This window comes from Bos taurus, chromosome 15, assembly GCF_002263795.3.
Source record: "Bos taurus isolate L1 Dominette 01449 registration number 42190680 breed Hereford chromosome 15, ARS-UCD2.0, whole genome shotgun sequence".
NCBI lineage: Eukaryota > Metazoa > Chordata > Mammalia > Artiodactyla > Bovidae > Bos > Bos taurus.
In genome coordinates this window covers 29,856,812-29,868,835 of record NC_037342.1, presented here as the reverse complement: position 1 = coordinate 29,868,835, position 12,024 = coordinate 29,856,812, and the positions used below count along the sequence as shown (strand labels likewise).

At 39.4% G+C, this 12,024-nt stretch overlaps 1 protein-coding gene across 2 annotated transcripts in view; it reads right to left on the bottom strand.

The window, feature by feature from the left end:
• The window catches only part of CBL (Cbl proto-oncogene), a 99,330-nt gene that overhangs the window by 17,655 nt on the left and 69,651 nt on the right, over positions 1 to 12,024 (bottom strand). The window contains exons 7-13 of one of the 2 annotated variants that reach the window (XM_002693082.6): positions 11,867 to 11,954; positions 11,377 to 11,508; positions 10,966 to 11,169; positions 5,742 to 5,801; positions 4,982 to 5,113; positions 4,516 to 4,896; positions 2,716 to 2,810 (exon numbers count right to left, since the gene is read on the bottom strand). In XM_002693082.6, coding sequence (XP_002693128.3) covers positions 2,716 to 2,810; positions 4,516 to 4,896; positions 4,982 to 5,113; positions 5,742 to 5,801; positions 10,966 to 11,169; positions 11,377 to 11,508; positions 11,867 to 11,954 — 1,092 coding nt within the window. The remainder of the gene's footprint in view (positions 1 to 2,715; positions 2,811 to 4,515; positions 4,897 to 4,981; positions 5,114 to 5,741; positions 5,802 to 10,965; positions 11,170 to 11,376; positions 11,509 to 11,866; positions 11,955 to 12,024) is intronic. The other variant, XM_010812517.4, reaches the window with a different exon arrangement.

The following is a 12,024-nucleotide window of genomic DNA, read 5'->3' as shown; positions in this document are numbered from 1 at the left end:
AGTGTAAACACAACATTTATATATACTGGGAAACCAAAACCAAAGAATTCAGGGTCTCACTTTATCCCAATATTCACCTTAATGCTGTGGTATGGAACCAAACCACAGCATCTCTTGAGGTATGCCTGTATCTGGTAAAACTGCTTCCAAAATTGAGGGAGAAATCAAGATATTTCCAAATAAACAAAAGCTGAGGGAATACATGACCACTAGACCTGCCGTGCAAGAAATGCCCAAGTCCTGCAGGGTGAAATGAAAAAACTAGACAGTAATTTCCAGCTGTATGGAGAAATAAAGACTTGCATAAAAGTAAATACACAGACAGTTATAAAAGCTAGTATCGTTGTAAGAGTGGTTTGTAACTGTACCTTTTTTTTCCTACATGATATAAGAGACCAATGCATTTAAAAGGAAAAAAATCCATAATTAACAGTATAAAAGCTAGTTTTACTGTAACTTTGGTTGGTAACCCCAAATCTCTTTTTCCGTGTAAATTTTAGGAAACTAATGCACTTAAAAGAACTAGATCATAATCTAGTTTAAAAGAACCAGGGGCACACAATATATAAAAATGTAATTTAGTGACTCAACAACCAAAGGGGTGTGGTGGAGCAGTAAAGGAGCAGAGTTTTTACATGCTACTGAAGTTAAGCTGATATAAATTCAAATTATACTGTTATAGCTTTGGGATGTTATGTATAATCCCTATGGTAAACACAAAGAAAGAATCTATAGAATATAGAAAAAGGAAATGAGAAAGGAACTGAAAACATTTCACCACACACACAAAAAAACTAAACAGAAAACAAAGTAATGCAGGAAATGAGGGACAAAGAAACTACAGGGAATACAGAAAACAAACAGCACAATGATAGAAGTCCCTCCATATCAGTAATTGCTTTAAATATAAATGAGCTAAACTCTCCAATCAAAAGACAGAGACTGGCAAATTGGATTAAAACACACGATCCAATGATATGCTATCTATAAGAGACTCATTTGAGACTCCATGACACAAACAGGCTGCAAGCCAAAGGATGGATTAAGTTATTCTGTGCAAATAGTAACCAAAGAGGTGTGGGGAGGAGGGAGCTATGCTAATATTCAGACACAATAGACTTTCAGTCAAAAAAGGTTACAAGAGACAAAGAACATTATATAAACTGGAAGATTTAACAATTATAAACATTTATACACCTGAGATCAGTCCTGGTTGTTCACTGGAAGGACTGATGTTGAAGCTGAAACTCCAATACTTTGGCCACCTGACGCAAAGAGCTGACTCACTGGAAAAGACCCTGATGCTGGGAGGGATTGGGGCAGGAGGAGAAGGGGATGACAGAGGATGAGATGGCTGGATGGCATCACCGACTCAATGGACATGGGTTTGGGTGGACTCCGGGAGTTGGTGAAGGACAGGGAGGCCTGGTGTGCTGTGGATCATGGGGTTGCAAAGAGTCGGACACGACTGAGCTGAACTGATATACCTAATGACAGACCATCCAAATATCAATACATGAAGCAAAACCTGACAGACCTGAAGGGAGAAACAGACAGCTCTACAATAACTGGAGATGTCAACACCCCACTCATAATCATGGGCAGGACAACCAAATATAATATAAGTAAAGAAACAAAGGACTTAACACAGTAAACCAATTAGATGTAACAGACAAACACAAAAAGCTCTACTCAACAATAACAGCATACACGCTCTTCACATGTACAAACAGGACACCTTACAGATGGACAATATGTTAGGCCACAAACTAAGTCTCAATAGATTTTTTTAAATATCATACAAAATATTTTCTCTAATCACAATAGATAAAGTTACAAATCAATTTTAAAAAAAGTAACACTGAAAAGTCACAAAACTGTGGAAATTAAATGATACACTCCTGAATAACTGTGTAGCTGAAACCTACTGGTTTCTATTCTGTGAGCTCCATCTTACACCTGCAGTCCCATGTCTCCCCCTTCTCTGTGACTGGGCTTTAGCCTGCTCACAAGGAATATGCCCAAGCCAGGTAAGTTCCCCATCAACCTTTACCTTTGTTTCATCTGAAATGAAAACTGGAAGAATAGCTTCGGCTGACATAGGTGATTAATGGTCTGTGAGGAATAATGGCAAGAGATTTCCCCCCCAGCTCGCCTCACCGGGTTCCTATTGCTGCAGACGCACTTCTCCTTCAGGAGTCAGAGTCTATCTCTAGCTTTAGCCCCTTTACACTCCCTTGCTCCCCTTCCAGTGACGTGCAGTGCAGCTACAAGTGCCTCTGGATGGGTGTCTGCCCAATACTGCCTATATGTAAGTTTTCCACAATACACTCCTCGTTGTACCTTATTTTGTTTTTTTGGTCTCAAACTTCCTTTTCATTTTTTGTTGTTGGGAGAGGATGTTTGCTATGACCAGTGTGTTCCCTTGACAAACCTCTCTTAGCCTTTGCTCTGCTTCATTTTTACTCCAAGGCCAAACTTGCCTGTTACTGCAGATATCTCTTGACCTCCTGCTTCTGCATTCCTACTATGTACATATACACAGAGAAAATAATGGAAAGAAACAGTCCAATACATGATAATTTTTAAATAATAGAAATACAGGTCGATTTTTATTTTCTTCTTTACAACCCTCTGGGTTTTCTAAATTTCCTATAAACAAGTTGTTTGAAAGTATCAACTCTACTGTATGAAATACAGTTTTAGTAAACTTACCTGGCAGCCAGAGAATAAATGGCATTGGCAGATGCGGAAGGTTTGATTTTGGGATGCTCACACTCTGCACCTGCTAATGGGCTGCTATTCATATTCTGGAAAGAAAAGAGTTTTAAAAAAAAAAACAATGTTCTTAATATAGCTAAGCATCTCCTCTTATTTAATCTACTCAAAATAACAAGAACAGTCATATAGACAGAGACCTCATCCTCAATGCCATGCTTTGGGCTTATTATATGTGACAAAAGTACAGTTGAAGGCTCAAATATAAGGGTTAGGGAGGACAGATCTAAAAATGAGGCAAGGAAATGGGAATTGTTTGTTTTAATTCTAGAAAGATTTGAGGAAACTAGCTGTCTGCACAAATATCATTCTAGCTTTAAAAATCTACATATTTTTCTATATTGATGCCACTGAAAGTCAAACCTAATCCACTCTCACTAATTAAGACTGCCTATCCCACAAATGCCACTTAAATGCTAAGTTACCTTCCCCCTTCCCTTTCAACCAAGAAATACATAGTTCATTTAAGGACCACAGCATTTCTCAACTTTACCCTCCAGTTCCATCTTCTTCTTGGGTTTCTAACTAGCCACTGTCCAATTCTTCCTTTAATGGCTTGTGTCAAATTCAACATATCTATCCCTAGTTAGCCAGGTTAAAAACCTCTGGGGTGTGTGCATATGTGTATATATGTATATGCGACCTCTCATCCTTTTTTCCACCGACCAACTGCTTTCAAGACTCACTGGGTCTTTGTTTCATGCTCCCTAAAGTCTGTATCTAATCAGGCTCCCCCTTCTGCTCCTGGACCAGGAGTCTCCCTCTCGTTTACCCTGTACCAGCTATGTGGAACCCCTCTGTGGTTACAACCACAGACTCTCCCAAACTCATCTGCTTTCCCTCCATCCCCTGTTACTCCAAATCTTTGCTGAGAAATGTATGTCGCCCCTTCATGTGCCTCCCCATCCCAACTCCAGCTTTCTCTACACCGTTTCCACCCAAAACTCCACAGCATTCATCAGTATGAAACACCTTTTATATTTTATAGTTTACCCTGTTTATTTTTCATCCTTCCTCCAGTTGAATGTAAATTTTTTGAGGGCAAGATTTCTTGCTGAGCGCATAAAGAACCAACAAAAGAAGGAATACACCGCTCCCACCCCCGGTTCTATCCCGTATCTCCTGCTTATCCAAAGGACTGCTAACCTGTCTTTTTTCCATCCATTCTCTTTCTAATCCATTCTGCATACTATTCCTAGATTCCTCTCTTTAAGCCATCATTTTGGTCACATTACTGCACTAATTTAATCTTCATGTACTCTTCATTTATACCAAATAAATTCCAATTCTTCTGGGAGAGTGTCCTCTAGTCTAGCAACAATGTTCATTTCTAGCCCCCTTTCCTACTCTGATACACAAAACTTCTCCTCTCAAATTAAACACTTCTTATTCCACAATACATCTTAAGCATTTCTGTCATTGTAGGTCTATCTTAAAACAGTATCCACTTTGGAAAGGATACTTCAAATTCAGATGCCACTCTTCTCATAAAGCCCTCATGATTGCTCTATCTGGAAATAATCTTTTCTTTCTCTAAAATTAAAGTGTTTTCTATTTATACAACTCATGGCAGAAATATGGTTATTGCATTAATAAACATATTAACAGATATATTTCTCGAAAATAGGGATGATATTATCTCTGAATCCAGTACAAAACATACCAAAGAACATTCCCCATCAATGTCATCCACAAATATTTGTTACTAAGATAAATAATTTCAAAATCAGGACTCACCATGGAGGTATCCAGATTGAATGTGCTTCCGAGCCTAGGCGTATCGGTTCTGGGTTCCATTTGTGAGGGCAATGAAAACGGAAGTGAATGCCGGTTGGTTAATTCTCTCCCTGTCCAGGGGTCACTAGGGTTTGGGGCAACTACTGGTACTTTGGGGATTGGCCGATGCAGCCATGATGCTTCTCCAATGCGGCCAGAGGGGACAGGGGGCAGTTTGTCTCTGGATGGACAGTCGCCTGGTGTACAAGGCAAGGGGCGTCTCTGAGGCCGGGTTTCTGCTCCACCAGAATACGGACGGTCTGGAGGGGGTGGCGGTGGAAGATCTCGAAGAGTGGGAGGTATTGGTAATGGTTTGTCCTTATGAAGAGAGCCAGAAGGAGCCTATGGAAGCATGATGGAAGTAATCAAATTCCACTAATCCACAAAAAAGAATCAGAAAAAACTATAGAAATGGATAATGCTTTACCTTCGAAGCAGTTCCAAGACCAGAAGCACTTGAAGGGATAGATATTCGCTGCTGTAGAAGGTCAAGTCGTGGTGGCACTGGGGGAAGGGAAGCTTGTGGGGCCATGGAGAATGGAGAAGGAGGTCGTTCCACCTAATACAAGTAAAAATTTCCTAATAGGTTATTCTTGTTTTGAGTAGGGGTAACTCTCAACTCCTAAAGATGTAAAGAAGTAGAATATGAACAGTGATTATACCAATGAGCCTGACTTTGGCTTACAGAAGTGCTTTCTGAATTATTTTTATGTTACCATAAGAGGGCGCTCTCAATCACAAAAGTACCATGGAGATACAAGCTACAAAGCTTGTATCTAGAAACTGCTGTGCTGTAAGAAGCTTCCAAGCTTACAATTTTAAAAAACTTTACGATTTTACATCTCTTAATCTTCAGAAGAAGAAAAATCTTTTCAAGATTAAAAAAAGAAAGTCGTATTAAAAGAAAGGGATACACATTCATCTCTCAACAAATCATCCAGGAAAATAATGCTTAAGGAGCAGAATGAAGAAAAAAATCAAAGTAAATAAATTCTCCAGAGGTTATTATGATTCAAAGAAAAAAGAGAGATTTATAAGATAAAGTGATCAATGGTATTATTAAAAAGCATCTTGTGTTCTTCCAAAGAAATGTTATTTCGATTCAGTAATTAAAAGCAATGATTTTTTTTGTCAATTTGTATTCCAAAAATTGTGCCAAATCAAAACAAACAAATAAAATGTATAACCTTTTCCATTTCCCTGCCCACAGCAGGGTGATGAATAGCTGATAAGCTTGTCCAAGTAGGCTGTCAAGAGATATACGAGAATTTATACAAAATACTACTTTGCATTTGCATTTCCTGAAAGCAAAACAGATGGAAAACAGGCAAATATGTATTATAAGCACTTATGTAAAATGACAGAAAAACAACCATCTCCATAGTAAGTCCCATCATTAATGCCAGGAGGAGAATGAGGGAAAAGGCCTGCATTACAGGTTGCTTGCTCTGACTCACACCTAAGAACATGGCCTCCAAGGCAATGGAGCACGAGCAGCGCAGCACCTCAAGGGTTAAGAAAGTGAAAAGCCAAACTCACTCTCCCTCCACCACCAACATCTAGGCAGTCACTGCACCTTCCCTGGTGGCTCAGATGGTAAAGTCTCTGCCCATAATGTGGGCAGACCTGGGTTCAATCCCTCGGTCAGGAAGACTCCCTGGAGAAGGAAATAGCAACCCACTCCAGTACTCTTGCCTGGAAAATCCCATGGATGGAGGAGCCTGGCGGGCTACAGTCCATGGGGCTGCAAAGAATCGGACTGAGTGACTTCACTCTCTTTCTTGCACTGTATCTTTTTATTTTTCCACAAAAGACTGGCATATCTATATTTTCCTTTTCATTCTACTTACCAACCTCAGACCTAACTTATCAAAACCACCTTCTAACAATTCTCCCAACTTTCTAGTTTCTTATCTCACCAAATCATTTTGTTCACCATTACCAGCTTAATCATCCTTAAATCCTCACTAGCTCAAAAACCATCCACCAGTAACTCCTACTTTCCCATGTCATAAAATGTCACTTTCCTGCCTGGCTTTCACAAGTCTAATTTGGTCTCCCTAACCAATAGCGTTTTCTGTAATTCTCTATTTTGGAATTCCTACCTCCTTAACTTTCTTCAAGTTGTTTCTCAGTTGGGAAGGCCCTCTCTGCCTATTTTGATCCCCCCAACCATCCATCCCTCCTTCTCATCCCTAAAGGGCAGAGGGTTGAGCTAATCAATCATATTCTTCAATTCATGCCTCAATATCATAACCAATCCCTAAAATGTTCTTTTATCTCAACATATAATAAAGCTCAATAAAAGGATAAAAGTGCATATGAGGAAGAAATTACAAAAAAAAAAAAAGAGCATTCGCAAGACCTAAGGGATATAAATATCCATATAGAAAGTGTTCATTACATAGGTAGCCCAAAGAAAAGAAACCCATAACAAGCCAAACAACAACACCCTTTTCAGGGAATCAAGGATAAAGACTACGGCTTCTGAGGACAGAGAGAAAGGAGGCATCAAAGAGCAAAAATATGCTAGAAACTAGAAGTCACTGAGGCTGTAACAATTCACAGAGGTAAAATTGTTTTTCAACCCAGTAAGTCTATATTTAGACAGTTTGAGGGCTGAATAAAGACATTTTTAAGATATCAGATGTCTTAAAAATTTCACCTCTCACCTTTTCACAGAATGCTATTTTGAGGGCATACTCTACTCAAACAAGGAAGTTAAAGCAAGAAACAGAAAAACATGGGCGTTACAAAATCCAACACAGAGAGAGGCAATGAAGTCCCATGATGATGGCGAAGAGAGACCTCAGGGCGACAGAAGGCAGCACACTCAGTGGAACACCAGTCCACACTGGTGCCAAAGCATGGCAGACTCTCATACACCAGTATACTACATTACACAACATCTCCTTTATTAATACATGCACAGAATTTACTCCACAGAAAATTACACCAAGAGGATGTTTAGTAGTGACAGGTACAAGTTGAAAACTAAGGAAATAAAAACAAATCAATTACTTCAGAAAAGTGCAAGGTTGTAAAACAAAGCAGAAGTAATCACATTATAGTATATTACTTGAAACAATAGGGAGCAAAAATCATTTAAACACTGAATACTGACTGAACCAAAAAACATTCCAATTAACTACAGTCGGAAGTTAGGGAGTAGGAAGGAGGAAGATAAGAGATTTAAATCCTTTCCTAAACACATAACTAATATCGAAAAATCAGGAGAAAGCAGTATAGCCTATGGCTAAGGAACAGCTTTAGGAATGGAAAAATCTGAATGGGACATGGAAGCTGGAGGAGATGGAAGCAGATAACTAACATTTTTAGCAATTCTTTTCAACTTTAAACAACAACAAAAAAACCATGTGTATTTATCACAAGGATATTTTTAAAAGTAGATTCACTGTTTTAAAAATAAATCAAAATTAAGCAACAAAACAACAAGCTACTGGGATGTGATGAAGCAGGTCCTCTCACAGTCGCACATACTTTAGGAGGGACCTTAGGGCAAAAAATACAGGGAATAAATTTTAATGTCTATCCAAAAAAAGTTACAGATATTTTTACTCCAGTATTTATTCATACAAAGTAGATAATGAACTATAAGGTACAAAGAATAAGATGAAACACCCACATAGAACCTACCTTTCAGCTAAAAAAATGAAATATCATTGCTTTCTGAAATTCCCATATGCCCTACCACTAATTATATCCCTCTCCTCTCTCAAAGAGTTTAAATGGACATACTCTTATCTAGCAATCCAACTGTTAGAAATTCACCCTACAGACAGACTTGCAAAAGAACACCCATAAGGGTCAATTTCAAAAAATTTAAAATGTACTACTCAAATAGTCCAGATTTCCTCAACTATCCATATAGCATAGACACATTTATCAATTCCCGTTTCAATGTCTTTTTAATTCCCAAACATCCAAAGCAATTACTATGTGCTCACTCATGAGTAGCCAATTACAAGAGGTGACTCTTGCCTTCTAGGAACTTACAATGGGAAATGATTATTTTTTGGTCACACAACATGGTGTGTGGGATCTCAGTTACCCATTCAGTCAGTCAGTCAGTCAGTCAGTTCAGTCGCTCAGTCTTGTCCAACTCTTTGTGACCCCATGAATCGCAGCACGCCAGGCTTCCCTGTCCATCACCAACTCCTGGAGTTCACTCAAACTCACGTCCATCGAGTCGGTGATGCTATCCAGCCATCTCATCCTCTGTCGTCCTCTTCTCCTCCTGCCCCCAATCCCTCCCAGCATCAGTCTTTTCCAGTGAGTCAACTCTTCGCATGAGGTGGCCAAAGTACTGGAGTTTCAGCTTTAACATCATTCCTTCCAAAGAAATCCCAGGGCTGATCTCCTTCAGAATGGACTGGCTGGATCTCCTTGCAGTCCATGGGACTCTCAAGAGTCTTCTCCAACACCACAGTTCAAAAGCATAGATTCTTCAGCACTCAGCTTTCTTCACAGTTCAACTCTCACATCCATACATGACCAATGGAAAAACCATAGCCTTGACTAGATGGACCTTTGTTGGCAAAGTAATATCTCTGCTTTTCAACATGCTATCTAGGTTGGTCATAACTTTTCTTCCAAGGAGTAAGCATCTTTTAATTTCATGGCTGCAGTCACCATCTGCAGTGATTTTGGAGCCCCCAAAAATAAAGTCTGACACTGTTTCCACTGTTTCCCCATCTATTTCCCATGAAGTGATGGGACCAGATGCCATGATCTTCGTTTTCTGAATGTTGAGCTTTAAGCCAACTTTTTCACTCTCTTCTTTCACTCTCATCAAGAGGCTTTTAGTTCCTCTTCACTTTCTGCCATAAGGGTGGTGTCATCTGCCTATCTGAGGTTATTGAGATTTCTCCCGGCAATCTTGATTCCAGCCTGTGCTTCTTCCAGCCCAACGTTTCTCATGATGTACTCTGCATCAGTTACTTAACAAGGGATCAAACCCAGCAGTGGAAGCAAGGAACTCTAATCACTGCCATGGAATTTCCAGGCATGGACTGCCATGTAATTTCCAAGAAATACTTTTAATAAATTATTACCAGGTGGTAAGTTCTATGGCAAACATTTCACAGTATCCCAAAAACACTTAGCCAGACCTAGATTATATTTGGGTAAATATGTGTGAGTTAGGGGTAGGAGAAGCAGGGTATAGTCTGGAAAGATTTCTCAGGATATGAAAACTGAACTAAATTACATAGAAACTATCAAGACAAAAGCATGGAGAAATCTTTGATGATTCAGACTCCACAAAACACCAAGTGGAAAGGATTATCAGGGCAAAATGCCTAGAACAGAGAATGTACTGACTAATCCATTAAGTAATGAGAAGTCACTAAAGAGCATGAGGCAAAGGAATGAGATGATCAAGGTGTGTGTTGTAGATCAATGACTGGAAACAGGGAGAACCTATGCTTCTGAGAGCCTGAAATAAGGCAGTGGCATTGAGGACAGAGAGGAAGAGACAAACGGGTCACAACCACTGAAGAGAATCCCACCCACCTTCTCAGGATTTACTGAGCACCTACCATGCGCCAGGCAGTCGGGTGCTGATACAAAACAAAGATTCTTCTGCACCAAAAAATGCCTCCTATGAAAGCTGTAAAAGCCTAAACTAGAGAACTGACAGCATATTAGAACCTCTGTCTGCCCTATATTTATTAAAGTCTTTGGTGACTGCCTTACTTTGAATTAGTGAATAAATCTCTGTTTTATCCTACCGCTGATGTAACAGAATTTGGTCACATCCTTTCTTGGCCTTTATCTTTCCTACCTTTACTAGAGTCTTTCTAGTTTGTGTAGTCTCTGTACGGTACCTCCTACCACCTTCCAATCACTTTAGTTGCCATTTATTTGGTTAACAAGCCCTTGTTTCTCCTGCCTAAACCTAACTTTCCATTGCCAAGACTTCACTAGAGAAAAAAACAAAGAGAAAATATTCTAGTCACAGTAGCAAGACAGAGTCCAATTCTTTTATTCCCCCTTCATTTTCTCCACCAAGCTATCCGAGTAGAACCCAGTTCTAGGATACAGACAGTAAGAGCATGGGCCTGGAAGGCGGGATGCCTGGTCACAGATTCTGGCTCAACTTACTAGTAGTGTGACCTTCAGCAAATTCCTTAGCCTCATTGTTCTTTGATTTCTTCAATTGCTGGACAAGGATAATACTAGCTTCTACTCACAGGGTTACATGAATATGGCTAAGTATAGGATTATGAGTTAAAGTAGTCAAGTATTTAGCATGGTTCTCTTTCACATGGTAAATGTTCAGTAAATACTATTTTTACTCCTTGTATTTTAGATGTTGTTAAGTGATCTACTGCTTTAGGACACAGCTGATGATAGATTCTGCCACAATCTATTAAACTGTAGACTTACCTTGGCACCAGCCAATTCCTTCATCATGAAGAGAGAATCATCAGCTCGTTCATCATCATCATCCTCATAATTTGGGGAGGGAGCTCCCTCTGCTCCTTGCCTCAACAGGCTGCCACTTCCTCTAGGATCAAAGGGATCAACCACAATGGGCTCAGTACCTTTAATTTCACATCGACAGAAAGGACAGCCCTGGCCTTCTGATTCCTACAAAGGAAATAGGAGATGGTGACACACACATCTGAAAGTTCTTAAAATATTCGTCCACTAAAAATACAGTACCTAAAAATGAAAAAAGCACCAAAAGTTTAGGACCTACCCCACAAACCATTCTTTATATCCATAAAGTATATACAATCCCCAATTCTTCACTGTGATTATTTAGCTGAGAGAAAGCAGGGTTTGGATCCATACCTGCCAGGATGTTAGACAGGATGTGCACATGAGGTGGCCACAGGGCTCAATCTTCACATCTTTATCATTCTCGGCACATATTTTACACAGTTGGAATGTGGAGCCCATCTCACAGTATAATTCATATTGCTCCTTTGATTAAAAAAGAAAAAGAGATTATTCAGTCCCCTACAAATATTTGTTGAATGAATGAATGAATGACTGCAATACTTGTAATACTAATCTTTGCCTGGAAACAGAGTGTCACAACAGTGAACAGGTAAAACAGAAAGCACCTAGTCTTGGTCCTATTTTAAGAAACAGGGTTTAAAAAAAAAAAAAAAAAGAAACAGGGTTTAAAAAGAGACCACACACACGTAAATTCACTAATCTAGTCCATGGTTTAAAATTTTAAGTGTTCCAACCACTTAATGTAATTCTGTCAGTTCTACAGAGTAATATACAGAAGCTTAGGTCTAGAAATATGATTAAAATGGAAAACAAAACTCACCTGGGTCACTTTGATGTGGTCTTGAGGAGTTGGTTCACATAAGCCTGTCAGGTCGGGATTCTGATTCCGTCCATCAGGAAACAAATAGCTGTAAAAAGAGTAACCAATCTTGGGGGTCTACTGAAGCCAATTTATCACTGCTTACTAGTACAGACAAA